The sequence below is a fragment of the Drosophila sulfurigaster genome, chromosome 2R, assembly GCF_023558435.1.
Source record: "Drosophila sulfurigaster albostrigata strain 15112-1811.04 chromosome 2R, ASM2355843v2, whole genome shotgun sequence".
Lineage (NCBI taxonomy): Eukaryota > Metazoa > Arthropoda > Insecta > Diptera > Drosophilidae > Drosophila > Drosophila sulfurigaster.
Window position 1 is genome coordinate 34,739,967 of NC_084882.1, and position 26,981 is coordinate 34,766,947.

The 26,981-nt window shown below is 44.2% G+C and overlaps 2 protein-coding genes across 2 annotated transcripts; one reads left to right on the plus strand and one right to left on the minus strand.

Annotated features, from left to right (window-relative positions):
- The first annotated feature begins 42 nt into the window (after window positions 1–42).
- On the plus strand, window positions 43–819 carry LOC133837467 (uncharacterized). Its single transcript, XM_062268242.1, has one exon. It carries the CDS (start codon window positions 43–45, stop codon window positions 781–783), a length of 741 nt encoding a protein of 246 aa, XP_062124226.1. The 3' UTR covers window positions 784–819.
- Window positions 820–1,750: 931 nt separating this feature from the next.
- On the minus strand, window positions 1,751–26,724 carry LOC133839160 (histone-lysine N-methyltransferase trithorax). Its single transcript, XM_062270515.1, is given in 10 exon segments — window positions 1,751–3,673; window positions 4,313–4,488; window positions 4,547–4,680; window positions 4,750–13,678; window positions 13,744–14,306; window positions 14,648–15,318; window positions 16,037–16,417; window positions 16,419–17,204; window positions 18,307–18,885; window positions 26,069–26,724. Coding segments are annotated over 8 exon segments (11,703 nt in total). The 5' UTR covers window positions 17,094–17,204; window positions 18,307–18,885; window positions 26,069–26,724; the 3' UTR covers window positions 1,751–3,499.
- Between the last annotated feature and the right edge of the window lie 257 nt (window positions 26,725–26,981).

A 26,981-nucleotide genomic window follows, 5' to 3' on the forward strand; every position in this document is an offset into this window, starting at 1 on the left:
TGAAGGGAAAAGCTTGACAAGCTCTGAATTCATATTCAGAAAATGAAGCTAGCATTTCAAGTCATGTGGATCGTCATAATTTTATCGTCTGTAACACAACAAATATTCACAGCGAGCTATTCACTGCACAGGCGACAAAAGCGATTGATGCCTTATGATTGCGACTCTAGCGATCAAAGAGAGATTCCTAGAAGTCATCACAAGCCGAGTAAAGCCATCAACTCGAAGTCACGCGGCACGGGAATTGCAGTGAAGGCAGCCCAGGAGGCAAAGCAGGCGAATGATGACATGGCCAATGCAGTGAAGCAGGCATCGGATCGGATTAAGCTGGAGTATGCGGAGAAAGCAGCATCAGCAGCCAAGGCAGCCGAAGCTGTGCTCTCAGGAAAGTTTCAAGTATTGGAACAGCTCGAGATGGAAGTTCGTGAAGCAGAGATTGTTGTTCAGGAAGAAACACTAGAACTGAGCTCAGCTGAAGCCAACAGCCAACTCGCATTGAAAGCCCATCAGCAAGCTCAGGATGAACTCAAGCTGCTGCAAACTGGACTTAAGTTGGCCAGGGAGAACTTTTGCAGTGCCGAGCATGTGTCGGCTGCTTGTCAACAGTCCATGGCCGAGAAGACAACGCTCATGGATACCGCCCAGAAGAGAGTTGGTCTGTTGTTGCGTCAACTGAGCGAAGCTCGAGGCGATTATGCAAAGACCAAGAAAGCGGCTTACAGAGCATTGTGCGCTGCCAATGAGGCGAAGCAAAGGATCCAGCATACAAACACCGTGAACTAAATATTGGAGGGTGCTAATAAATATTTCTATTTATATATATTTTGTAATAAATTCGTTTAATTTAATTTAACTATGAAATTTCGTTGCATCTTCACAGTTTTGAGGTTGAAGGATATTATTTACAACTTTGAGCCTCCTGAAAATTTTGTTGCGATCAGATAAAAATTGTAAAAGTTCTTTAAGAAATACTTTTTTTCTAAGGGTAACAACTCATACGACTGCTTTGGCTGACAATTTGGTATATTTAGTTCTCAATGGTATATTTTGAATGTAGTACTATATCAATATACCAAATGTAGCCTTTGGTATATATTTTGTATTTTTGTGGTATATTAATTTTGTATGTTTTAGTTGCGTTGGCTAACGATCCGGTATATTTTGCACTCTGTAGTATATTTTGAATGTAGTATCATACCAAATGTAGCCTTTGGTATATTTTTCACTCAATGGTATATTTTGAATGTAGTACTATATCAATATACCAAATGTAGCCTTTGGTATATATTTGGTATTTTTGTGGTATATTAATTTTGTATGTTTTAGTTGCGTTGGCTAACGATCCGGTATATTTTGCACTCTGTAGTATATTTTGAATGAAGTACTATACCAATATACCAAATGTAGCCTTTGGTATATTTTGCACTCAGCGGTATATTTTGAATGTAGTACTATATTATCGTACCAAATGTAACAGTTCGCATATTTCATTTTAGTATTTTTTTCGGTATATTGATTTGGTATATTTTAAAATTAATACCGCACTATTTTGATCTTATTCAAAATGGGTAGCGGGTATCTTAAAGTCCAGCACACTCGACTGTTGTTTTCTTACTTGATCCTCGATCGCTTCGATTTTGTTTAAGAGCATAAAAATCCTTTCTGCTCTACTAATTCTTCAAGTAGTTTTCACCCCAAGACATCAACACAATATTTTTGTACCCGTCTTATAAAGAAATAAAAAATGAGCGTGTTTTGTTAAAATAATTTATTCTGTAGTTTATTAAACTTTTTTCTTTAGGGAATAAAAATATAAAATTCCTTGACGGTCGGGACAAAAAGTGCCCCCGTCTGAATGGCTGCCAAAAATGCTGTGGAACTCTTTGCCTGTACATTCGTATATGCGTTTGCTTAGCTTTTTGCTCTCTCTCTCTCTCTCTATTCTCTCTGATATATGATATTCCGAACCGAACAATGTAAATAAGTAAGAGTGTATAAAGTAATATATGGGTAGATACATGAATAGTTAGAATAGTTTACATAGATAATGGGTTCAGGCTGATATTGTTGTTGTGTGTTGTTGTTCTTGCTGTGGTTGAATACAAAACGAGCTTAAACAAACTAATAGAATACAAGGGGGAGCGTTGGGGGAGTGGGGGAGCTGCTTAATAAATAAGGATTACTTTTAAAAGCCGGCAATTGTTGGCTGACATTACGCAAATTACGAAACGAAACACAATTGTACACAATCTATAAATCTAAATTGTAAGTGTAAATTTAAATAAAATTACAAGTTAAAATTTAGAACACAAGCTTAATGCGATTACAATTTACATGGACACTTTTCAAATGAATTAAATGTTAATCATTAATAATAATTAGAATAATAAATATGCATTTGCTTCATCGCTTTTCGCTTTTGTTGGTTTTGTTTTTTCTTTACAATAACAATAAAAAATGTTGGTGTTGTTGTCTGTTCACAAAATAATTTCAAATGGTGATGCTTAGTTGCGTGTTTTTTGTTTTTGTTTTTATATTAATTAGATTAGGCCCAGTGAATATTAATTAATTAATTCGTTATTCGTTTAATTATGTTTTACCTTTAGTTCGTAATAGTTTAGTTGTGGATCAATTGCAACAAACATAAATACTCAATTTCAATTTGCAATGTTTTTTGTTTTGTTTTGTTTTTTGCATGTGCATAATTCTCATAATTCTACCATAAAATAGTTTCATCTGCTTGTTTGTTGTTGTTGTATTGTTTGATGTTTAGAGATTTGTTGCCACTTATATTGTTAATTAATTAATTACCTAATGCTTTTGTTTTTATTGTGTGAAGCGTTTCCTAAGTATTTACAAACTAACACAAGCCCCTGTAAATAATCATTAAATTGTTTATCCATCCGCAAATCAAATCCAATCTTGATTTCGAACCGTATCTAATAATGCTAATGCTATGTGGTTTATATATAACTCTATGTATATATATATATTGTTGATCTTGATCGTAATTAATGTTAATATAATATAGAATCTGTCAAGCCTTAACATACTGAATTTCATACAAAGATATACTGATATATGGTATATATATCGGGTATTATATCATAGATACATATTTCTCCGCTGAATACTGAAATCATCGAGTGTGTTTTGTGTTTTTGTGTGTGTCGGTGTGTGTTGGTGTGCTTAACTATATGCAGTTAGGGGGTTATATCAATCGGGTAATATATATCTTGATATATATTGTATGTATGTGTGTGTGGTATATAATATCAACGTTTTAACTCTTACATTTACAACTTCTACTTAATTATTTGTATGCTCTATAATGAAAATGTATCACGATTGACCAAAACTTAGATCGAAATAACCGTTAACTACACATGTTCCGCTTTCACTTTTCCATTCTCTCGTTCTCTCTGTTTATCTTCGTCTCTCTTTTTAGCTGCTTTCCATCAGCTGAGTATGCGTTTTATTACTGTTGTTTTGTTTTAGTCTAGTTTAAGTACTTGCGACAGCGCTTTGAGCCGCATGAACAGGGAATCTTCTCATCCTCGAAGGGGAACTTATAATCGTAGGTCAGTTCCTCGCCCTGCACAATGCGACGCAGCGCAAAGATTATGATGTGCTTGTGGCCCAATATGTCGACCACCTTTGAGTAGCAATTCGGCTGTAAAGGAGAAAAAACGTGATTAAATTTGTGCTCAGCGGAGGGATAGTTAAAAGAGTTAAGTATTGTATGCTGATTCTTGTTTTTATACCTGCTGAGTAGAAGTATGTCTGGAGGAATTGTGTCCGAAGGATGACAATCTGGTATATTTTGTACTCCATGGTATAGGAATATACAAAAATATAATTTGTTATATTTATACCATATATTTTATTTTCCTTTTCAGGCAATCTGGTATATTTACACTTTAATATATTTTAATATACTATAGCCTTAGTTGCATTTGAGTATTTTTCCGGTATAATTATATACCAATGCATTGCCATTGCAATGGCATATTTTGAATGTAGTCCCATATCAATATACTAAACTACAACATACTATTTGGTATTTTCAGTATTTTTAGTATATAATTTCGGTATATTTAAAAATTAATACCACACTGTTTTACTTTAATTTAGCGGGTATCTCTTTCTTACATGATTTTAATAAAAATGATATGTAAATATTTGTTAGATGTTAATCGAATTCAATTCTATGATATTTAGGTTCTCTTAAGTGAACGGACAGACTTGCAACTTCGGTTCTTTCCTAAATTTGTTGACTTGTTAGTTATATACACAATTGTCTTTTACTTACCTCACAGGAGTGATTGATGAAGCGTGCCGCATTGCCACGCATTGTGGCATCCACCACGAGGTTGTCGTCGATCTTGAACATGTAACAGCCAATGCCGCGACCATCGTAATAACGCTCTCGCTTGTCCGTCAGCGTTGAGCGTATGAGTTCTCCGGCGTATTCGATGACCATTTCACCTGTTAAAAACACAATTTAATCTCAGTTTAAAACAGAAATAGAGCATCATTAGCTTACCTGCTTCAATATCCTTGGTGCAGTAGAGACCGCGTCCATGGATGTGCGAACGGAAGACGCCAACGTAATCTTTGTAGGTCTCCTTCAGTGTCCGGTACTTCATGGCCATGGGCAGATTGCTGCCAGTGCCGCGTCTGCGAAGAAAAAAGATTCCCTTGGTTACTCAAATGTCCCTCAAACATTAAACTTAATCTTTGACTTACCTTGGCACCAGCTCGTTGTCTGAAGGCTGCACAAACACCTGAATCGGCTGTTTGCGATGCCTCGATGCCAGCCAGCTGAACATGTCGTACTCAGAGCGATTGCTGTAAGGTTCACAGCGAGCACACTCGTAGGCATTCTCCTGCAAATCCTCCTGATCCGAGCCATAATCCATCAGCGTCTGTCCATCTGCGCCCGCAGCCAAAGCAGCTGCATTGCCTCCAGCTCCATTGCCCAGTTGTCCAACTCCTGCTGCTGTGGAGACGTTTCCATTTCGCTTGTGATACTTGGGCGTGTATTTGGCACACTTCTCCACTCCCGGCAGCTGCTCGATGAGATACTTGAGCGCATTGGTCTTCAGGCCAATCATCTGTACACCACTCATGTCTGCCAAAGGACCCTCGGGCAATGGAGTCAGGCCATGAGCACGTCTCGCCACTTGCACCGCCTCGAAGACCTTCTCCCAGATCTCCGCTATCGAGCTGGACTTGTAGGTGAAACCATCCTCGCTCTGAATCTCGTACAGCAAATGCGGTCCACTGATCTTCTTGGGATCACGCATGGGCGGAGGTTGTTGAGGAGCTGCTGCTGTGGGCACCACATTCTCTGGCACACTCTCAGCTTGTTGCTGCTGTTGTTGCTGTGTCACATCCAGCTTGGGTTTCTTCAGATCCTCCAGCTCAACACCCGCTTGGAGCTGTTTCAACTGCAGTTCATGGGCTTCAGCCATTTCATGAATATAACTGGCTGCTGCTTCGACGGCGGCGGTTTCCTCGGCTGTGGCGGTGAATGCCTCATCGTCTGTGGCTGCCACATGGCCAGTTGTAGCCAGCACATCCTCGACCATTTGCTGATATCCAGCACTTGCTTCGACTGTTGTCGCCGTTGCAATGGAATCGGCACAATCATCGTTTGTAAGATTGTCGAGTATCTTGCTAATCTTCTCCTTGACCGCGGGCTCTTCACTGTCAGACATTTCATGATCATTGCAGGCTGATGTGGCCATCTTCAGACTGAAGTCATCGTCGTCCTCCTCATCTTCGTCGATCTCTTCAGGCACTTCGTTGCCATTCTTGAGACTCGCATAGTGATCCTCGGTGTCCATGGGCACGGCCTCCACATGGAAGCCATGCTTCTCCAGCAGCGAGCTCTCGTTGCTGGTCAACTGAAAACCATTCGCAGCCAACTCCAGTTGTTGTTGTTGCTGCTGCTGTTGGCAGCTTGTGGATTCCATGAGCATGAGATCGTTGGACTTGGGCTTCTCCAGCTGCAACTGTGACTCGGATTCCTTCTCATAGATGGGCTCCGTGTAGATGTTGGCTTCGTGTTGCTGCTGTTGCACCTGCATTGTGATGGCATTCGCTTGAGTAATCAACGCATTGTTCTTCAGCTCCAGCTCGTAGTTGGGTGACTTTTGCTCCAGTTGTGCAAAGCATTTGACCACAGCCTTCTGACTTGAGGCACTGACGGTGGCCAAAGGTTCCTCGAAGGGTTTTGGCGGCGTTGGAGATTGCACCACAACATCGGTGTCGAGTGGCGCTGGCTCTTGACGTTGCTGCATCGGCAGCACTCGATTTGTGGGCCGACTGTTGATGGTGATGCTGCTTTGGGGCGCCACCGTTGTGGTGGCACTTGCCGCCAATGGTTGCTGCTGCAGCGGATTGACGACATTCGTGGGCAGCGAGTTGCTCGCATAATGTTGCAATCGATTCGCATTCGCGTTGCCATTGAGCAACAGTTGCTGCTCCAGCGGTTGCTGCTGCTGGCTGGGTTGCTCTTGCAACAGTTGCACTGTGGCCTGTGTTTGTGGCACGGGCGTCATGACAAACTGTGTCGTTGCCTGTGGCTCGGCGGTGTTTACAATGCTGATGATCGGCTGTTGGGCTGGCTGCAGTTGTGCTGTTGTCAGCTGCTGTTGTTGCTGATGCTGCAGCTGCAGATGTTGCTGCTGTTGCTGTGGCTGCAGATGTTGCTGCTGCTGCTGTGGTTGCAGCTGAGCCGGCAGACGTTGTGGCAGCATTGTTACCTTGGGCAGCTGACTAACCAAAGCGGCGGCTGCTTGTTGTTGTTGCAACTGTTGCTGCTGCTGTTGCAATTGTTGTTGCTGCTGCTGCAGCTGTTGTTGATGCTGCTGCAGTTGTTGTTGCTGCAGATTCGCTGCTGTTGCGGGCAACTTGGGCGCTGGCTTCATCAGCTTGGGCTTCACTTCCACTTTGTGAATTGGCCTTATTAAGTTGGTCTTCTTCTGCAGCGGCTTCGAGGCAATGCTCGGAGGTGCACCGCAGTTGCTGCCCGTTTGTCCCGTTGTTGCCACCTTCTGCTTCAGCTCGGCTGCCTGCTGCTGACGCTGGAATTGCGCTGCCAGCTTCAACTGATTGGCATTGGCCATTGCCTTCGACTGCGTTGATTGTTGCTGCGGATGCGTTGTTGTGGTTGGCAGCACCTTGTTGATCACCTGCGATTGCTGTGGCTGCGGCTGCACCTTGCTCAGCACCGAAATAGGCGCCTTCTGTGCACTCACCTGCCTCTTCACTTGCGTCACAGGTGGAATCTTGGCAGTGACCACCAAAGGAGCACCGTAATCCGACATGGTTGCCTGTGCTGTGGACGTTGTGTTCGGTGTTGTCTGGAACTGGAAACTGGCATTCTGCAGCAGTTGTGTGGTGGCATCATCCGTGGCCTGCGTTTGACTCTGTTGCAACACGCTGGTGGCATTCAAAAAGCTGCCTGCACTGCCATTGGCATCCACTGCATTGTTGAGCACCACATAGCCAGCGGGCAGATCGACAATCGGTTCGATTTTGCTCGCCTGAAACACTTGAGTTGTTGTCGCCGAGAAGCTGGCATTCTGACTAAGCACACCTGGCATCGCAGTGGACACAAACTGTTGCGATGACATCACTGTGTTTTGCACAATCGTCTCAAGGCCGTAGTACATCGGTTGAGTGGCAAGAATCACTTGCGGCGTCGCTGTGGCAAATTCCAGTCCAGTTGCTCCTGCTCCTGTGGCACCGCCCAAGATCAGCGGCTGCTGAGCGGCAGCATTCTGTGTGCCATCCGCTCCAGTTGTCAGCTGCAACGTTTGCGGCTGAATGAGAGTGCCAATGACTTGAGGCTGCGTTTGCAGTGGACCTGTTAGCATTTGGAGTCCCGAATTGGTTGGCGCCGTGGTCAACATGAGGTTGCCACTGGCATCTGTTTGGAGGAAAGTGGCGCCTGCTCCTGGGGCGGTGGTTGTCAGGAAAGTGGGCGTGGCCGTTGGCTGCTGTGGCTTAAAGTCGTTCGTTGTGGGTATCGAGATGTATTGCAGAGGTTGATTCTGGCTTCCGTCGCCGGTGACAAACGAAATGATGTTCGGAGTTTGCGTCTGTGGCAACAACAGTTGCGGCGTCTGCGGCTGCGCGTTGCTCTGGAAGAGCAACTGTGGCTGCAACAGATTCTGCCCCAGCAGCTGTGTAGCACCATTGGTTGCCACTGTGATCGGTTGCTGCTGCTGATGGTTCAACTGTGGCTGCTGTTGTTGTGGTTGCTGCTGCTGATGTGGCTGCAACTTGGCTTGAATCGGCTTCACTCCATGTCCGGACTTTAATTGCTTTTGCTTAGCTGCCGCTGTGGCCTGTTGCGCTGCCTTAGTGGCCACTGTTTTCAGTGGTTTGCCAGTGCCACGCAGTGGCAACACAATCTTCTTGTCGCTGTTGGTTGCCTGCAGCGTTTGATAGGTTGTTGCTTGAGGCACAGTTGGCGCCGTTGCCTGCAACAGCTGTGTGGCAGCCCCGCTGCTCTGGGGCAACTGAATGAACTGCTGCGTGCCATCGGGATTCGTGGAGAGTGCTATCAGCTGAGGTTGTGGTGTGGCACTCATTGTGGGTTGCGTTAACGCGAAGCCACCGCCGAGATTGGCAGCCAAGCTCTGCAATGAGTTGGCATACAGCTGCAGCTCATCGTTGGCATTGCTCGTAGTCGGTGCTGTATTTGGCTGTGAGAGGAAGAAGCCATTGCCCAGCGATTGTGGCTGCAACTGAAGTGGTTGCAATCCCTGAAGTCCCTGCACTCCAAATTGTCCCAAAGTGGCAAGGTTTTGCACCTGAGGAAACGATGTCTGGAGATAGTTGAGTCCTCCGGCATTGCTCAAAGTCGCAGCAGCCAACGCTTGCTTCTGCAGTTCGTTCAAGCTCTCGGCACTCAACTGAGCAGCAGCTGCAGCACTTGAGGCGGTGTCCGATTCGGATTCACTGGTGGACATCGGTTCACAGCTGGGCAAATGCCGCTGGAACGAATCGTAGTTGCGATAAGTGCACTGACAACGTTCGCACTTCACTTGACCCGTGAACTGAGCAGTCGACAGATTGCCATCGCCGCCAATGATGCGGAATTCGGTGATGGAATCGTCGACGCCATCCATTTGCATAATCTTCAACTTCGCAGACGTCGCCTCCTCGCGTCCCTCGCTCTTCTCGAAGTAACGCTTTGCTGCGCTCCACGTGAAACTCTTACTGCGCATCGCTGACGCTGCCGTTGCTCCATCCGTGGAGGTTTCGCTGCTACGTCGCGTGATTCCTGCCACTGTGGCCATTTCCTTCTTGCTGCGCTGATTCAGACTGAGCAGCACTCCCTCGGCCAGGTTTTTGGAGAGCTTGCGTCGCTTAAACGCCGCCACGCTGCTGCCGTCGAGCTTGGCCCAGGAACGTGTCTGAGCTGTGGCTGTCTTCTTGAGCGCCGTCTTGGCCTGGCTGGAACTGCGAGCTGCTGATAACATGGCATCCTCAACTGGGTTGCTGGCTGGCCAACCATTGCTCAGCTCTAGCTGCTTGCTTAGGCTATTCGAGTTGCGTGTATCCTCATCGCAGATGCTCACCGAACTGACCCCAACGGCTCCCACTTGCGATGGGATGGCTGTGGTGCCGTCCTTGGACTGTTCGCTCATGGCAAAGAGTTCGGTCTTGTCGCCGAGATCCTCGTACATGAAAATGTCCAGCATGGAGATGCCGTCGAGCAGTTCGTGTGGCAAATCCTCAAATATGGCATCCTTGATCTCGGGTGGCAACAGATCCGCATTCTGCTGTGGTTCCTCCTCCGTGTTCTCATCTTGCGGCACATACGAGTTCGGGAACTCGGCCCAGTCGTTACCATCCAAGACATCGCTGCGTGCCAGGCTGCTGTGCCACCTCGCAATCTGCGCTAGACCCAATTGCACCAACGAACCATTTGCATTGCTGTGATCCACGGTGAAATTGCGACCCGCATCGAGGGTTAGCGTCGTGGAGTAACTGTTTTGGATCGTAGTGCGCACGGTGTACTCGACAATCTTCCAGGGTTCCTTCGAGGACCAGTAGAGGCGACTGCACAGGAAATTGATGGGCACAATTGCCTCAAAGGAGTCGGAGAAACGCGGCACAATCGAACCCAGTTGCCGGACCTCCAGCGAACCAATGTGGAACTGCACCTTGGCCGGTTCAATGAGTTTCTTACGCTTGCGATCGAGCTCTACGTAAACCGGACGCGACACCTCAAAGTTCGACTCGTAGGTGACACTGGGAGAACCGTTTGCTTTCAAGGCGTTCCGAGCATGTGCGGGACAATACATGGACTTGTCGGTGAGAAAGGCGCAATCGATGCTGCGCGCACAGGGATAATGATAGTGCTCGCCGCATGCCTTGACGTTGCAGCCAACGGTGGCGCCTCGATTGCCACACACCGTGCACTTGATCATGCGTCCTCGCGACACTGCGCTATGCACATTCTGCAGCGATCCATCGATCTCCTCGAACACCTCAGCGGACCACATCGCACAATTTGTGTGCACCCAACAATCGTGACCGCAATAGAGCAGACGCGCTTCCTCCCCGGACAATCCCTCGCCACTCTTGCGGCAAAAGAGGCAGACCCGTGAATCGAGTCGCGTCTTCAGGCCACAAGCACCCAGATCATCCACCTCATCGAGGGGAATGTCGAGCATTCCAGAGCGAGGCGCCTGGGATGTTGTGTGATGTTCCGTGTAAGTCGAGGGAGAATCCTCAAGCTCCTCGTAGCCACACGACTCGAACATGTCCTCTTCCAAGGCGTCGGTGCAGGCTTTCGTCTCGTTCTGGAACCAGGGAAACTGTTCGCTGAGCAGCTCCTTGTAGGCAATGTCCAGTTCATCGCAGTTGCTCTGCTGTATCACCTGACTCATGTCGTAGTTGAACTCCGCTAGCGACACATAAGCATTGCCCGCAATCTTTTGCTTGATGTCCACCAAGCTGAAGGATTGCGGTTGCGCCAGAGGTTGCAGGCAGCTGCAGGGAACTGGCGTCGAAGGTTTCGGGTTGTGCACGTTGTGAGCATTGCTGTGCTGCTCCTTGAACTCGTAGACATCGTCGCTGTTCTGTGACTCGCCATCGCTGCCCAATCCGTTGTAGTTGAACTGCAGCGCCTTGGGTTGCAGTCGTCCCTGACTGTGCGTCTTCCCATGAGCATTGTTTGTGACCGATGCGGCGCATGTGCAGCGAAGTTTCTTGCGCGGACTGAGCTTGAGCAGAGCGCAGGCTTGACGGGATTTGCTGAGCAGTTTGAGCACACTGTAGAGACTCGATTTGAACTCCTCCATCACAGCTTGACGCCATTCCTCGGCCTTGTTGCGTGAGACTTCGCAGCGTCGGGCGCACTTCTTGCAGATGAACTCAATGGACTCGGGGAGAGTGCTCAACAGATTGTACTGCTCATCGCTGAGACCTTCGCACTTGGAGTGCACCCATTGATTGCAGTCGCCGCATTCCATCATCTTCAGATCAAAGTCGTTGTCGTCATAGCACTTTTGGCAAATGGGGCAGAAGTTGCCCTTCTTGCGCAGCTTGAAGCAGGCGGTGCACATGGGCAGATTGCCCACAAACTTGGACACCTTTGTGGTGGCGCAGGATTTGCACTTGAGGCAATTCACACAGATCAGCGGACGATCGGCGCCGAGCAAACGTTTGCTGGTACCCAAGCAGGTGCTGTGATAGTTCTTCTGGCACTTTTGGCATTTCACTTTCGATCCCGACGACATGTTGCACGTGTAGCAGACCGTGCAACGCGGACACAGCCAGTTGAGACGTTGCGTCAGTTGATTCAACGCCGTGTTCGTGGCCGCTGAGATGGCGCAGGCATTACTCGAGGTCTCGAGCAGACTGTTCATCAGCGTATCCTCGAAGGAGCTGTGCTTCAGATTATACTCGTCCTGCACACAATACTGATGATACGGCTCGCAGCAGCAGGCACAGAAGATGAGCGGATCGAGTCCCGTTGAGCCGCAGAGAAAGCACAACGCACGCTGTGCCACAGTCTCGGTGACAATCAGACCGAAGCCCGTTTGACAGACCTCGGCGGGATCGTAATTCTCCCAGAAGTCGATCGAGATGAGCGTCTTGAGGCGACTCACTTCCTTGGCCAGGGCACGACGCGTCGGCTTGTCGTTTGTGCTGCTCGTGCTCGTGATATGTTCCAGGTTGCGTTGCTTCTTGTGGGCCACCAAACTGCTGCTTGACGATGTCACTGTGGCTGCTGCCGCATTCCGGGTTGTGACCTTACCCTTGGTCGATGTTGAGGACGAGGAAGAGGACGTAGAAGTGGAAGTGGAGTTGCTGGCCAGCTTCTTAGCCTCTGTTTGGATATGTGATTTGCTGGCCTTGGTCTCCGCGGGCTTTGCAACAGCTGTCTGCTCCTCAGGCGGCGTCTTGCATGTGGCACAATTGTCGTTCTCATCGATAATCATTTGCACCGGCACCGGTGACTTGGGTGTTGGCTTCTTAACCACCTCAGGAGTTGGCTCGACTGTTGCAGGTGCTGTTGGTGTTGCCTCTGCGGTGGTCAGTTCGTCATCTTCCTCATCGCCAAAGGTGGCCAAGGGTTGACCGAGCACAATGGATGCACTGCGGCAGACGTGCTTCACCCTTGGTCCCTTCAGATCGATGCGCTGTCGCTTGAGACTATCCGGAGCTGTGGCAGGCACGTCCACAGTCTCAGACTGACTTGGAGTTGAGCTGGTTGCGGACTGCGTTGCACTCGAGGAGGAAGCAGCTGTGGTTGTTGCTTGTGGTTCCTCCTTTTGCGTCTCCTGCGCTGTCGTTGACGTCTCTGCTGCCTTTTTGGTCACAGGACTAAGCGGCTTCTCGCTCTCCAGTTCCCTCGCCTTCTCTTTCTCTCGCTCCCGTTCCCGCTCGCGTTCCTTCTCCTTGTCGAGCTTTTCCTGCTTAGCCTGCTTACGCGTAACCTTTGCGGGAACAGCTGCTTCACTGGTACTTGTGCTGGTGCTTGCAACTGGACTGAGTCCAAGCGGCTCCTTGGCCGGCTTCTGATCGCTGCTGATCTTCAGGAACAGCGGTTTTTCGAGTATAGCCGGACGCAGCAGCGGAGTACTGCCGAAGGTGACATTGTTCTCCGCCAGCGGATTCGATTTGATGGAGTTCACTGTCGTCTCCGCGGTGGTCTTCCATTTGATCGTTGTGCTCGATGTGGCGCCCACTGAGGATGTGGAGCTCGCAGGTGCTGCAAAGCGTAAACTTGCTGTAGGCGAGAGAAGCTCGAGGGATTTGTCATCCTTTGACGTTGTCTCCTCTCGCATGCTGACTGGCAGCATGGCACTCATGCGACTTCTGTGACCCGTGGGCAACTGGAAGGCAGCGAGACACTTGCGCAACCAACACGCTGTGCAGCGTGCCTTGAAGAGCTTCTTGAAGAGATTGGAACTCCCGGCTGAAGCTGCAGAGAAGTTCTTCGAATGAATGTTGCAGCTGCCGCCATCCTTGCACCTCAGCAACTGGCTGGGCATCCCAGGTGTGTAGAGCTTGCAGATCTTGGTCATACGCGAGATGAACTTGCAGCAATACTCGCAGGCAATCACACCATATTTACGCTCCAGCGGGGCATCCTTGTTGTTCACCGGAGTCGTGCACACGGCACAAGTCATTGGGGCAACTGAAAGGAGAATAAGAATAAAATTATCGAAAGTCCTTTAAGTGAAATCCTCTCAATGAACTCACCTGCATTGGCACTGTTGTGTGAGCCAAAGGATATTGTGTTTGTTGTTGAAATGGCACTTGAGGATGTGGTGGACAGCAGCAATCCCGACTTGGCAGCTGCACCAGCAAACAGTCCGCCTTTGTCCTGGAATTGCAAACGCGGCTGTCGCAGCACAAAACTATTGTTCAGCTTCATGCCCGCAAAGCTGGGAAACGTTGTCGTCGTCGTTGTTTCCTTGCCCAGCTTCGATGTGGATGCCGCGGTGTCCGCTGCAAAGTCACCGAGGCCAAAGTAGTTCTTGGGCTTCGTCTTGGCACTTGACACAGTTTCCGGTATGTTCTTCTTGCTGGTGCTGCTAATGCCGCCAGAGTCGAGGAGTCGCTTGTTCGGTTTGATGATGCGAGAGGAGCGTGTGCTGCGCTTGGGGAGCACAAAATGCTTGTCCATCACCAGTTGCCGATCATCGTTGTCCCTGTCATCGATGCTGGGGCCAGTCTCTGTGCTCTTCTCGGAAACAGCTTCCTCATTGTCATCCAAATCATCGTCATCATCATCCTCATCCATGTCATCGCTGCTAGCGGAGCTGCTTAATATTAGAAATTAGTATTAGCACAATTTGATCAATTAATTGAAGAGCTGACAGTCTCGAGAGTATGCAAAAAAACTATTCAAATTCAGTTATTAATTATTTTGGTTATTTTTTTAATTGCTCACAATTATGTTTCATAACGAGTTTCTATCTGATTTTCCGCTGCCCTTAAAATATAATTACTTCATTGACTTTCCAATTAAATGCCCAATTAATTTCTATAATTGTTAATTGGGATGAGATAAGCTAGGCTTTCAACAACTTTGCTGCATACTTCACGGCTGTCGCTGTCACTGAATGAAAATTGTAATTGAATCAGCAATAGACTGACTTACCCATCATCATCGTTGTCCTCGTTGGCTTTGCGAAATGTGACACCACCGGAGACGGCATCTTCATCCTCCAATGGGGCGCCAAAAGCGCGCGACAAACCCGAGTTGAAGAGGTTCGACGAGGAGGAGGATGAGGAAGAGTTTGATGCTGGATCGTTTGTGGCACTGTTGCTGCTATGTGGCACCGAGCGAAACTTGAGCGAATTGAGCTTATCGATGTTGGAGTTCTTGTTGAGTATCTTGGATAGAATCGAGGGACGCACAATGAACTCGCTGCCACGGCAATAAGCCAGCGGACGATTCAGGCTGTCCTTCTTCATGATGGAGACGAGGGGCACACGGTTGTCGGGATTGTAGAAACGCTTCACCACCGACTTGTCATCGCTCGTCTCGAGTATGTTCTTGAAGGTGACCGTTTTCTTTTGCTTCTGTGACGCTGTCGAAGACGTCGCAGCTCCTCCTCCTGCTGTTGTTGTTGCTGATGAAGTTGATGACGCAGTTGCCGCATTGGACGCTGATGGCGCCCCTGCGGCACTTGTGGAAGCCCCAGCGCCATTTGAAGTGCATTCGCTCGATTTGTTGTTAACGCTGTTGTTGTTGCTGCTGCTGTTGGTGTTTGTGGTGAGGGCTTCCGTTGCCGCCTCATTGGTCATTTGTTCGTTGGAAGCCATCAACTGCGAAAAAGTAAACGACAAGTTAGTCTCTCTCCCTCTTCCTCTCTCTATCGGCTCCCACCAGGTAATCAATAATTCATGCAACTAAACTACATGCATGCTCGTAAAAACTAAAGCAACCAACCACCACAAGCTAAGAAGCATGCAACAAGAGTAAAAACAAAAGCAGGGCCACAGCAGAAGGGATAGCAAGAAGTGCAGGAGCAAGTGCAAGTTTTGGGGGAAAACAAGTTATGTGCAGCCAGGTACAGGCTAACCTGGCAAGGTAAGCCAGCCAGTCAGCCAGCCTGCCAGCCTGCCAGCCATTCAGCCAGTCATCCAAGGCAGGGGCCAAGCGCGAAAACGTCATAAGAGCCAATTAAGCAGGTAAGCAAGACAGTCAAGCAAAGAGGGGGGAAGTATATGTAGGCGGGGGGTAGAGCTTAAAGGAAGGTGCAAGTGTAAGTAAGTGCAACTCTGGGGCGCATAATTTAGTGTGTTTTATTTACATTTGCCTCAAAAGCAAATAACACGCGAGACACTCAAAATCACTGAGGAAAATCGGCTTAAACTTATCGTATCGTGTGTATATATAATAAATGTGTTTTGTATATATATAGTTTACATATAATTGTGTGTATTTGTCTGTAAGCACATGTGTGTATATTTATAAAAAAGCGTTTCGCGAACCAGCAAAGCAAAAAAAATACAAAGTGAAGCAAGAAAACAATCAACTTACCATTGCAACGTCTTCGTCGCCCTTTGCTGCAACAGCAGCAGCAACCGTTGCTGCGGCTGCATCGACCACTTTTGCTTCAACTGTGGCAAAGGGGTTTGCAGCAGCTGCACCTCCCCCGCCCCCTCCTGCTGCACTCGCAGCCGTCACTATTGACGACGACGACGACGACGCTGGCGTCCCAATCCCATTCCCTGCTTGAATCGCAGTCGCTGTTGTTGGTGTTGCTGCCTCAGTTGTTGTTGCTGTTGTTGTTGACGTAGGAGAAGTTGATGATGAAGGGCAATTAAGTTGCAATTGTTGTTGTTGCTGCTGCTGCTTGAGTTTCGACGTTGAGGGCAACATCACCTCAGCTCTGGCCAGATTCAAGTTTTTGAATTTTTTTATTGCCTCCTTTGCGTGCACGTTGCAACGAGGCAAAGGCGGCAACTGCTGCCGCCGTCGACGTTGATGTTGCTGGCTTCTTGTCATTGCTGCTGTCATCGTCGTCATCGTTGTTTGTGTCCTCGGCGACATCAACAGCAGAAGTAGAAGTTGAAGTTGAAGCTGAGGCAGACGCAGCATGCCCCGCGGCATTCACTTCGATATTGTTGCCTTGATTTTTGCATTCCTTGACCTCTGTGCCACCCCCTGCCGCTGTACTCCTGCTGTGTTGATGGCTGCTGCTGCTGCCTTTGTCATTGCTGCCACCGTTTACACTGCCACCATTTGTTGTGCTGCCATTGCCGGTGTTGCTGCCGCTGTTGTTAGAATCGCCCACACTGCTGCTGCTGGCGGCTGTTGCACTATTGTTGCCACTTGTGGCAAGTGTACCGCCAGTTGGCGCATTATCATCATCATCGTTATCACAATTGTTGCTCTTCTCCCGCGTTGAACCAGAGCCAGCGCTCTGTTCACTTTGCTGCTGCTGCTGCTGTTGTTGTTGTTGCTCTGTTGCAGCGGCTGCTGTGGCTGCCGTTGCACCGCCGCCCACCGCAGAATCATCCTCGAGTTGCAGCACACTTATCCGCTTGCGATTAATCGACTTGGATGGTTTCCCGGGGAACTTGGAGCGGCCCATAATAAACACGCACTTGCTGCCACACTTTTTATTCGCATTTGCATTTGCAATTCGTTGCGTTTGCCACTAAGTTTCCTTGCTTGCTGTTTGATGTTGCTGCTGCTACTGCAACTGCAGAAAATCAAAAAATTAAACACCACTTTTTTTGTACTTGTATAAATAACAACAATGTTCACGTGAGGCCAAAAAAGACCGGTATTATAGCCAGCGACAACGACAACGACAACAACACACGACGTTTGGAATGCGTCAATTTTCCCCCTTTTGCTTACTCTCTCACAACTCGTTGTAGTTGCTGTTGTTGTTGTTACTCTGGTAACTGATTCCACTCGACTCCCCACTCAATAACACACACATACACACACTGAGTACACGACAAAAGCCGATGCGACGCCACTCGTTTCGATTCGTTGTGTTTGCGATTCGGTTCGCTGTTCGTGTGCAGTTTCGTTTCGCTTCGCGTTGTTCATTCCTCGGGTTTTTCGTTTAGCTCGTTTTCGCGCGCGTTCCTCGCTCCTTGCTTTGCGAATTACAACTACTAAGCCCGAATGTGACGTCGGAACGCGGCAGCCGCCTTTACCTTTTGCAATTGCTCTAGCGCTCTCTCGCGCCACTCTCTCTCCCGCTCTCTCATACATTCATACGCGCGCTCTCTCTGTGTGTGGAATTGTGCTCTCTCGCGCTCCTGACACTCGAAAGGTGCAATTGCAGCTGCCTTTGTCTGGTCGTTGTTATTGGTTCAGTTCTAGTGCTGCCGCTGCTGCTTCACAGCTCCTGCTGCCATGTCTTGCGTGACCACCAGCACACACCACCACCACCTTTTTTTTCACGCTGCCTACCACTAAATATATAGTTAAAAATACAACAACAACACAAAAAAGGAGAAATAAATGTAAAAACGTCACAACTGACGCTATGTCGCTGCCTCTGCTCCTTAGCACGCGCTCGTTTTTGTCTTTGCACTGCATATATGCAGACTCCTTGTGTGTGCTCTCTCTTCTTTCGCCTCTCTCATTCACTCACTCACATTCACACTATCTCGCTCTGGCCGCTGTTACGCTCCCGTCAACGTTTCATCGACGTTTTAAGTGGTTTTTCTACTTCAGACTTGAACTTTTTCTACTTCGGAGGATTTTCTTGTTATGTTTTTTTCACTCCTGCTCTCGGTGTTGTTGTTGTTGTAGTTGACGCTGCTAGAAATTAAAATTCTTACGTTTTTGTTGTAGTTGTTGTTGCTGTTATGGCCCACACTACCCTTGGCATGTAGCTAAGTGGTGGGTTTTCCTTTATGACTCTGCCCAGTTTACGACAGCAGCGTTTGTATTTTGTGTGTTTCGTCGGTTTTTGTTTTTGCGATTGTTGTTGTTTTTTTTATGGCAAGTCGAGAATGAAAATTCTTCTTTTTGCGCGTTTAGTTTTTCTGCGTTTTGAGTTTTTGCTCGTCGTATTTACAATTTTCCACATTGCTGTACTTTCGCGGCACGTTGCTCAACTATGGTTGTTGTTGTAGTGGCACTGTCTGCTGCTGTTGTTGTTGTTGTTGTAGTTGTTGTTGTGGCTGCCTCATCAACAGCAACATCATTTGTATGTTCATCATTATCATCGTTATCATTATTACGATGATGATGTGCCGCATCAACTACATCATCATCATCATCATTAAATACTATTCGTACACACACACACTCACAACAACAATTTCCTAGCACACTTTTTGCGCATCGGCTTTTAACAGTAGTCTTGTTGTTGTTGTTGTTGTGGCGAATTTTGTCTTGGCTTGATTTTCTTGAATCTGGAAAAATGATTGAAAAGGGGGGGCAGCGAGCGGTGGGAGGAAGAGGAAGAACGGTTGAGGATAGGGGGAAAACAAAGTAGAAATTTATTAGTTCGCTTCGTCGCAGTTGGCAAACAAGTTGAGTGTGTGTGTCTTTCTATGTGTGTTTGTTTGTGTGTGTGACTATGTGATGAGTGGGTGTGAATATGTGCATGTGCATGAGTGTGAGTATGAGTACGAGTAAGTATTTGTATTTGTGTGTTTGTGTATTTTGTGGCAACAGGAGCTGCATGTGACGCTGGTTAACCATGTTTGTGAAATACTTAATGGCTGATGGCATGAGTATGAGACTGAGACTGAGAATGAGGTGAAAAACGTTTCGTTCTGCCCACCCCACAACACACACAACTCCCCTCTCTCTCTCTCTCTCTCTTTGTGTGTCTCTCTAACTCGTTCACATTTCCCCCACTTTTGAGCGTTGACTTGCTATGGCTTTTTCCTTTTGTTTTGAGTTTAGTTCAGCGTTTGCTGCATGCATGACTCAGTTTCGTGCATAGGTGATTGTTTTTTCGACCTGTTCTCTTTTGAAGAAAGGTCTAGTAAGTCCGGCAGGCAGTAGGAAACATTCTTGATCACTTATAGAATATAATATATTCTAAATCATCATCAACAGTTTATCTATTTTGTGTCTATCTTTTATATCAGAAACTATTAAAAATAGAGGCACTAGACTATATGATATTTTATTTAAGAAGTTTAATATATCATTTTGATGACAAAATTTAGTTAATGAGGAATTCATTTTATTATGTGATTGTTTTTTAGACCTGTTTACTTTTGTAATAAGGTCTACTAAGTCCGTGAGGCAGAAGAAGACATCCTCGATCTCATAAAGTATATAATATATTCTAAATCTATTTTGTATCTACTTTCATCTCAGCCACTAAGCTATATTATATTTTATTTAAAAAGTTAAAGTTTAATATATCATTTTAATGACGAAACCAAGTTAATGAGGAATTTATTTTAATATGTGATTGTTTTTTCGACCTGTTTACTTTAATAGTAAGGTCTATTAAGTCTGTTAGACAGAAGAACCCATTCTCGATCTGATAATGAATATAATAAATTCTAAATCATCATCAACAGTTTATCTATTTTGTGTCTATCTTTGATATCAGGAACTATGAGAGAAAGAGCCACTAAGCTATATATTTTATTTAAAAAAAATCATATATCCTTTTAATGACGAAACCAAGTTAATGAGGAATTTATTTTAATATGTGAATTATTTAATATGTTTTTTAGACCCGTTCACTTTCGAAGAAAGGTCTATTATGTTAGCCAGGCAAAAGAAGTTACACTCGATGCCACAAAGTATATAATTTAGACTACTTCCCTATCAACAGTCAAGACAAACTATCTATTTTGTATCTAACTTTAATATTAGCAACTTTAAAAGACAGAGACCAAAGAATTTATGGTATTCTCCACACTTTTCTTTCAGGATTTAAGTATATCTTTTTAATGACGGATCAAAGTTAATAAGAAATTTATGTTAATGCATTGCATTGAAAGTAAACGAACGGTTAACTATGTTTAAATAAAGATTGTGAATTAGGTTTTATTATAATTTTCATATTTATTATTGTAAAATTTACTTTGTAAATGAAATATGACTAGGTCTTTAAATGTGACTATATGACAATTATGAATTAGGTTTTATTTTAAGTCTCATACTTTAAGATCGTAAAATTTACTCTATAAATGAAATATGAACAGGTCTCTTACAGTCATCAGTTTAAATATGACTATTTCAATACGAATTGGGTTTTATCTTAACTTTCATACATTAAAATTGTAAAATTAGCATTGTAAATGAAATATGAAAACTGCATCAATGACACAATTATGATTAGGTTTTATCTTAACTTTCATACTTTAAGATTTTAACATTTACTTTGTAAATGAAATATGAACAAATATCTTGCAGTTTAAATATCTTTTATACTTTAAGATTATAAAACTAACTTTCTAAATTAAATATGAAGTCAACAGTTTAATATATGACTATAAAATGAATATATTATAAGTATGAATTTGGTTTTATCTTAATTTGTATACTTTAAGATTGAAAAGTATGCATTGTCAATAAAAGGTGAACAGGTCTCTTACAGTCATCAGTTTAAATATGACTATTTCAAGATTATGAATTGGGTTTTATATTAACTTTCATACTCTAAAAATTAGCATTATAAATGAAATATGAAAAGGTCTTTTGCAGACAACCTTACTATATCAAGATTATGAATTAGGTTTATCTTAACTTTCATACTTAAGATTTCAACACTTAAATCTGAACAGGTCTCTTGCAGTCAATACTCGATTGTCGCTTTCTTGTTTCCTATTTTTTTTGAGAGAGGTGTTCGTATTTGCCTAGGGGCACACGACCCGACACAATCAGTTGCCAGTTACAAGTTACTAGTTACAAGTTACTAGTTACAAGTCGCCAACTACAACAACTACAACTACTATTTGCTATTTACTAGTCTCTGGTCAGTCGGTTGGCGGCTAGTTTAGTTTGTTAGTTAGTTATGCAGCTAGTCAATCATGTCAACTGTACTGCACCAAAGTGTTTGTTGTTGTTGTTGTTATTGTTGTGGTTGATTTTTTTTCTGCTGCTTTTACTAGTTGCTAGTTTTCTAGTTAGTTGGCCCAGACAATAATCATGAGAGAGCGTTGGAATTGTGTTAACGTTTTACATTTTGTAATTGCATTTGCGGCTCAAAGCGTCGCTTAACCGTTGCCTTTTATGTTTTGCGACCGCAAATGCTGAATCTGAATGAATGAATGACGTCAATGACGCTGCGATTGAGTGTGATTGATGAATGATAATTTGATGGAAATGCACACGATTTGATTATGTCCAATTAACACTTAATTCTTTTACGAATTTATACAATTTGATTTAGCTTAACACTTAATTTGAATTGAACAATTTTGAAATTTTACCAATTTTTTTTTTATTTTTTTTCCAAATTTACGATTCTAAAAATTTGAATTCAACAATTTTGAAATTTTACAAAAATTAATTTATTTTTCCAAATTTACGATTCTAAAAATTTGAATTTAACAATTTTGAAATTTTACAAACATTTTTTTTTTATTTATTATTTCAAATTTACGATTCTACAAATTTGAATTTAACAATTTTAAAATTTTACAATTTATTAAAATTCCCAAATTTACGATTTTAAAAATTTGAATTTAACAATTTTGAAATTTTACAAAAATGATTATTATTCTAAAAATTTAGTGATACCGCGATTACAATGTTTAATTTGAGCTTAAAGTAATGTATCAAATTTAGTGAAGCTGTTCATATGAAAAGTGATTGATAGTTAAATGATAATTATGATGTTCAATTGTGTAATGATACGTTAATTTAAAGAGCTTATAATTATGTTTTCAATCTATAGCTTAGTTCTACTTGTGTATTGAGGGGATGAAAGATGAATTGCTTGGGTTCGATGATTGAAAGGTGATGATGATTAATGAGATTGAGATTTCAAATTGGGGTTCAACACTTGGAATTATATTAGCGTCGTAATGTGGCTAATGTGCAAAACTGTTCAGCGTGTGGAGACAGATGACAGATGACATAACAAAACTAAAGGTTAATTCGCTCAAGCTCAAAACAATTGTCAACAATTTAATACTCGACTTGCCTCGTTTCGGCGCGGCGCACAAACTACGCTTTTAAATTGCAAATTGAACACAGAGAGTGACACATAAAACTAGTATTAATAACAGCGTTGTGTGTCCCTGTATATATGTGTGTGTATGCGCTGACATCAATTAAGTAAATCGCTATAATTATAAACAACACAGAGACAGAGAGACAAGCGCAAGCTTATGTAGCTGCCACATGGAATATTATTGAACTAATCAATAAAATCTCGCTAAAGATGACAAAATGCGAGAGCTGAGAAATGTGTGCACAAAGCAGAGACGCGAGAAGAGACACACAAGAGACATCAAATACTAAAAATAAAGCAATTGATGTGAATAATTTGAATGCTATAAATAAATAAGAGTCACGCGAGGTGCGTAGAAGGGGTAAAAAAACGTTTGCGGGGGTGGAAAGGAGGGGGTTCGCTTGAGCCGGAGATGGAGGTGACTGACAACACACACACACACAGAGGCACTTATACGCACATACTTGAGCGGTCGAACGAACTGTGTGCGAATCAAAACGAGTCAATGCAAAGCCGAATACCGAATACCGAACCGAGCACGAAGCCGAGGAGGAATCGTGTAAAAACACCGACAACAACGGCGAGGCGCGAGGCCGCACACACACCTTTAATTTAATTGCCATCAATTATGGTAAAAAGATTAAGAAATCAAAACAAGCGCAAAACGTACAAAAACATGAATAAGGCGAATGAGAAGCAAAACGAAACGAAACGCATACAAACATAGACGCAGAGTACAGACGCACACACACATCCACAGGCAAGCGCACACAGACGGGCGACGTGTTCAGACAGGTAGGCAACGAGACAAAGACAGAGACGGAGACACAACTTGCAAATTGCGAGTAATTGAGCAGATTAAAGTCAAGCAGCGACAGTGTCAGAGGGAGCAGACAAGACACACACTCGCACACACAAAGACAGGCTGGCAGACAGACAGCGAGGCAGAGCAGTGCAGAGTGTGGTGACGTGAAGTGGGGTGAGTATGCTACAGTGGGGTGAGGCAGGTAATGACGATGCCAAGATGTCGATTGAAAGCCGAATCAACTGACGAACGAACGATTAAAAACGTGAGCATAACAATCACAACGACAACAACAACACTACTAAATACGACAGCTACATATAAACACGATTGACAAGTTGACCAGCAACTAAATACACATGCAAAAGCACACACACATACACACATACAGGCAGGCAGCCACACATGCATAGATAAGTATGGAAATTTGCATGAAATTATGCAAAAAAAATTCCCAAAAATACATGTGCACACCGAAATGAGAGCAAATGAGAACGGGAGAGCGGCGAACGAGCCAAACGAATCGAATCGAACGAGAGAGCGCCACAAACACGAACAAATGGAGCCGAACAAGAGAAAGCCGAAAACGGAGGCCAAGCGAGGCAGCAGCTGAAGAATTTGAATTAAACAGCGAAAAGACAACAAGCAACAAATGTGTCTCCCCCTCCCACCACCTTACACAGTATGTGAGAGCACCCAAAAGAGAGAAACAGATTGAGAGCGGCTAATGAGTTGGGGGGCCAACTGTTCAATATAAGAGAGCGCATTTGCGTGGGTGTGTGTGTGCGTGTGTGTGTAAGTGAGAGAATGAGCGAGCGAAGGTGAATGAGGTGCCCAAAAGACGTTCAAATCAAAACACACGCAACAAAGGTGAAAGAAAATGTGCGCGCCAATATGTGGGAGCAGAGCGGTGTTATAATGAGTGTATGTGTGTGTGTGTGAGAGTGTGAATGAGCAACGAAAAGCTGAGCATGAAACGCAGTTTGAAGCCCAATTGCCACGAACACGAAAGTAGCAACAACAAACAACAGCAAGAGTAGCTGTTGCTCTGCATGTTCTTCTTATTTGTTTGATTTGCTTTAGATTTGTTATTGTTGTTGTTGTTTGCTTGTTGGCGGCAGTTGTCGAAGATTCTCGTTGTTGTTGTTAATGGTTGTGGTGGTGGGTTCGTTCGTTCGTTCTTCAGCTGGGACAGCAGCTGTCACTCGACTAAATTCAACGTATGCATTAGCCATGTAAACTGATAATTCGCTTATCCGCCCCTTCATACACCAAAAATAACAATGAACGCAAATTCCTTTTCTTCTTCTTCTCTTTTTTTTTTTTGGCACAATTTGCGAGGTGTGTGCCATAAATTATGGCCGAGAAACAATTGCGTCTGTGCAGCGAAGCGTCAAAACAGACGGCAATATTTAAGGCGTATGCAAAAGTTTGTATGTGTGTGTGTGAGTAAGTTTTTACATTTGCTTATGAGCAATTACTCGCAAATTTGGCGCGTAGTTTCTCACGCTCATCGACACACTTTAGATTTGATCGACAAAAATGCCAAAGCAAAGATGGCGTCAAGAGCGCCAGAGTGCGAGAGGGAGACAAAAAACAAACACACACACATTGATAGATTTGCATATTCAAACAGACAAAATAAAAACGTAGCTAATACACAAATGTACAAATATTTCGTAATTATTCATCAAAATTATCAACGCAGCAGCCAAAGCTAACAACGCGGCCGGCCACGGCAATAACAAAAACAACAACAGCAGCAGAGAGAGCAATAACAACAACAGCAATAACAATAATAATCACAATAACAACGACAAAACGTTGCGCTGTCGTAAGCACAGCAATTCAACTCGGGCCAATCGATTTAGCTGCTTGGCAGTTTTTCATTTTATTGTCGACACACACACACACACACAGTTGCACAGTTGCACACCTACATATACATACAGACAGACAGTCGTATGTACATAATTTATTAAAAGTTTAAAAAGCAACGCAAATGATCAGCGCAATTTTAGTTATAAATACAAGCACTTGGGTGGGTGCGTGTGTGTGAGCAGGCCAGCACTAGTTAATAGAGTAGAAGAGAGCGAACGTATTTGATTTGAAGTGAGTCGCGCGAGACAGCAACAACAACAACAGCAGCAGCAGCAACAATAACAACGACGACAGAAACAAAAACAATTAACTGTAGATACTCAATACACACATTAAATGTTATTTATTGATGCTGTGTGTGTGTTGATGTTGTTGTTGATTTTTCCCACTTTGCTTTCTATAGTATTGAATTATAGTATGTGTATGTGCGAGTGTGTGTGTGTGTGTGTGTTTGCACACTGGGGCAACAACTAATCAATGCACTACTGCAACAACTACACAAAACTACCTTTTTTTGCAAAACAATACAAATAAATGAAGTGTTAGTTTTAGTGTCAAAAATGCAATTTGTTTTGTTAGTTGTTAAAATGAACGATGCGAAATATGTTTGTATGTATGTATGTTTGTATGTGATGGTGAATCGACTGACTCATCTGCCAAAAAATAATATAAAAATTCAGCCGATTGAGTCGTCGACGCCTTGTTTATTGAATTGAATTGTTTGTGTGTGTGTACCTACATTATTTATTTTAATTACCTTTTTCGATGACTATTTGCAATACGTAGTATATCCAACTTGTTGGGGGCCGAACAGGTGAAGGGACGTTGACAATTTCATGTGTTTAACATATTTTGGCAACAATTACAACACACGCAAGACACGAAAACACGATTTGTTCAATATGTATATTCGGTATTTTTCGTTTTTATTTTCGTTCACTTATTTGTTGGTTTTTGCTTTGCTCTCGCATTCGCCTGCTTGGCGCGCGCTTGTTGTGTGCTCTCTTTCTCTCACTCTCGCTCACCGAAAGAAGACAACATACAAAACAACATACACACACTCACACAATCACGCTCACAAATGACACTCGCTCTCTCGCTCTTGTTCACTCTCGCGCCCGCGCGTTATATATATATCGACATACGTATGTGTATGTGTGAGTGCGGAGAGTATGTCTGTATGTATTTTACGACGATGAAAAAAAGCCCGAGTCTTCAGAAATCAGGTTTGCAGCATTTCATTTTACATTTTTAGGCATTTAGCCGTGCAAATTTCATATCTCATCACTGCACAGATCACTTATAAACACTTTGCACAATAATTTATCAATTATTTACGACATTTTAACCGTTCTTTCACGAAATTTCTTGAGCAGCTTCGCAACGCTCGCTGTCGCAAGATGTTATCGCTTATCGATAATAACAACTCGACCCTGGCGCATTCCCCTTATATCGATAGTATCGTTAGTTCGATATGTTTATTAAGAAAATTTAGTTGATTTTGGTATAAAATGAGTGAAGGAGTTATCAATTATAATATATATTTGTGTTTAATTTGATTTTAATCAGTATTTTTTGCATTTTGATTATTTAGATCACTTAACATGAATTGTGGAAAAAAAAGCTGTTGTACTCAAAATGGCATAGTTGATAACAGTACCGGAATGTTG

Excerpts from the sequence above, each read along its gene's own strand:
- LOC133837467 (XM_062268242.1), top strand. The coding sequence starts at position 43 with ATGAAGCTAGCATTTCAAGTCATGTGGATCGTCATAATTTTATCGTCT.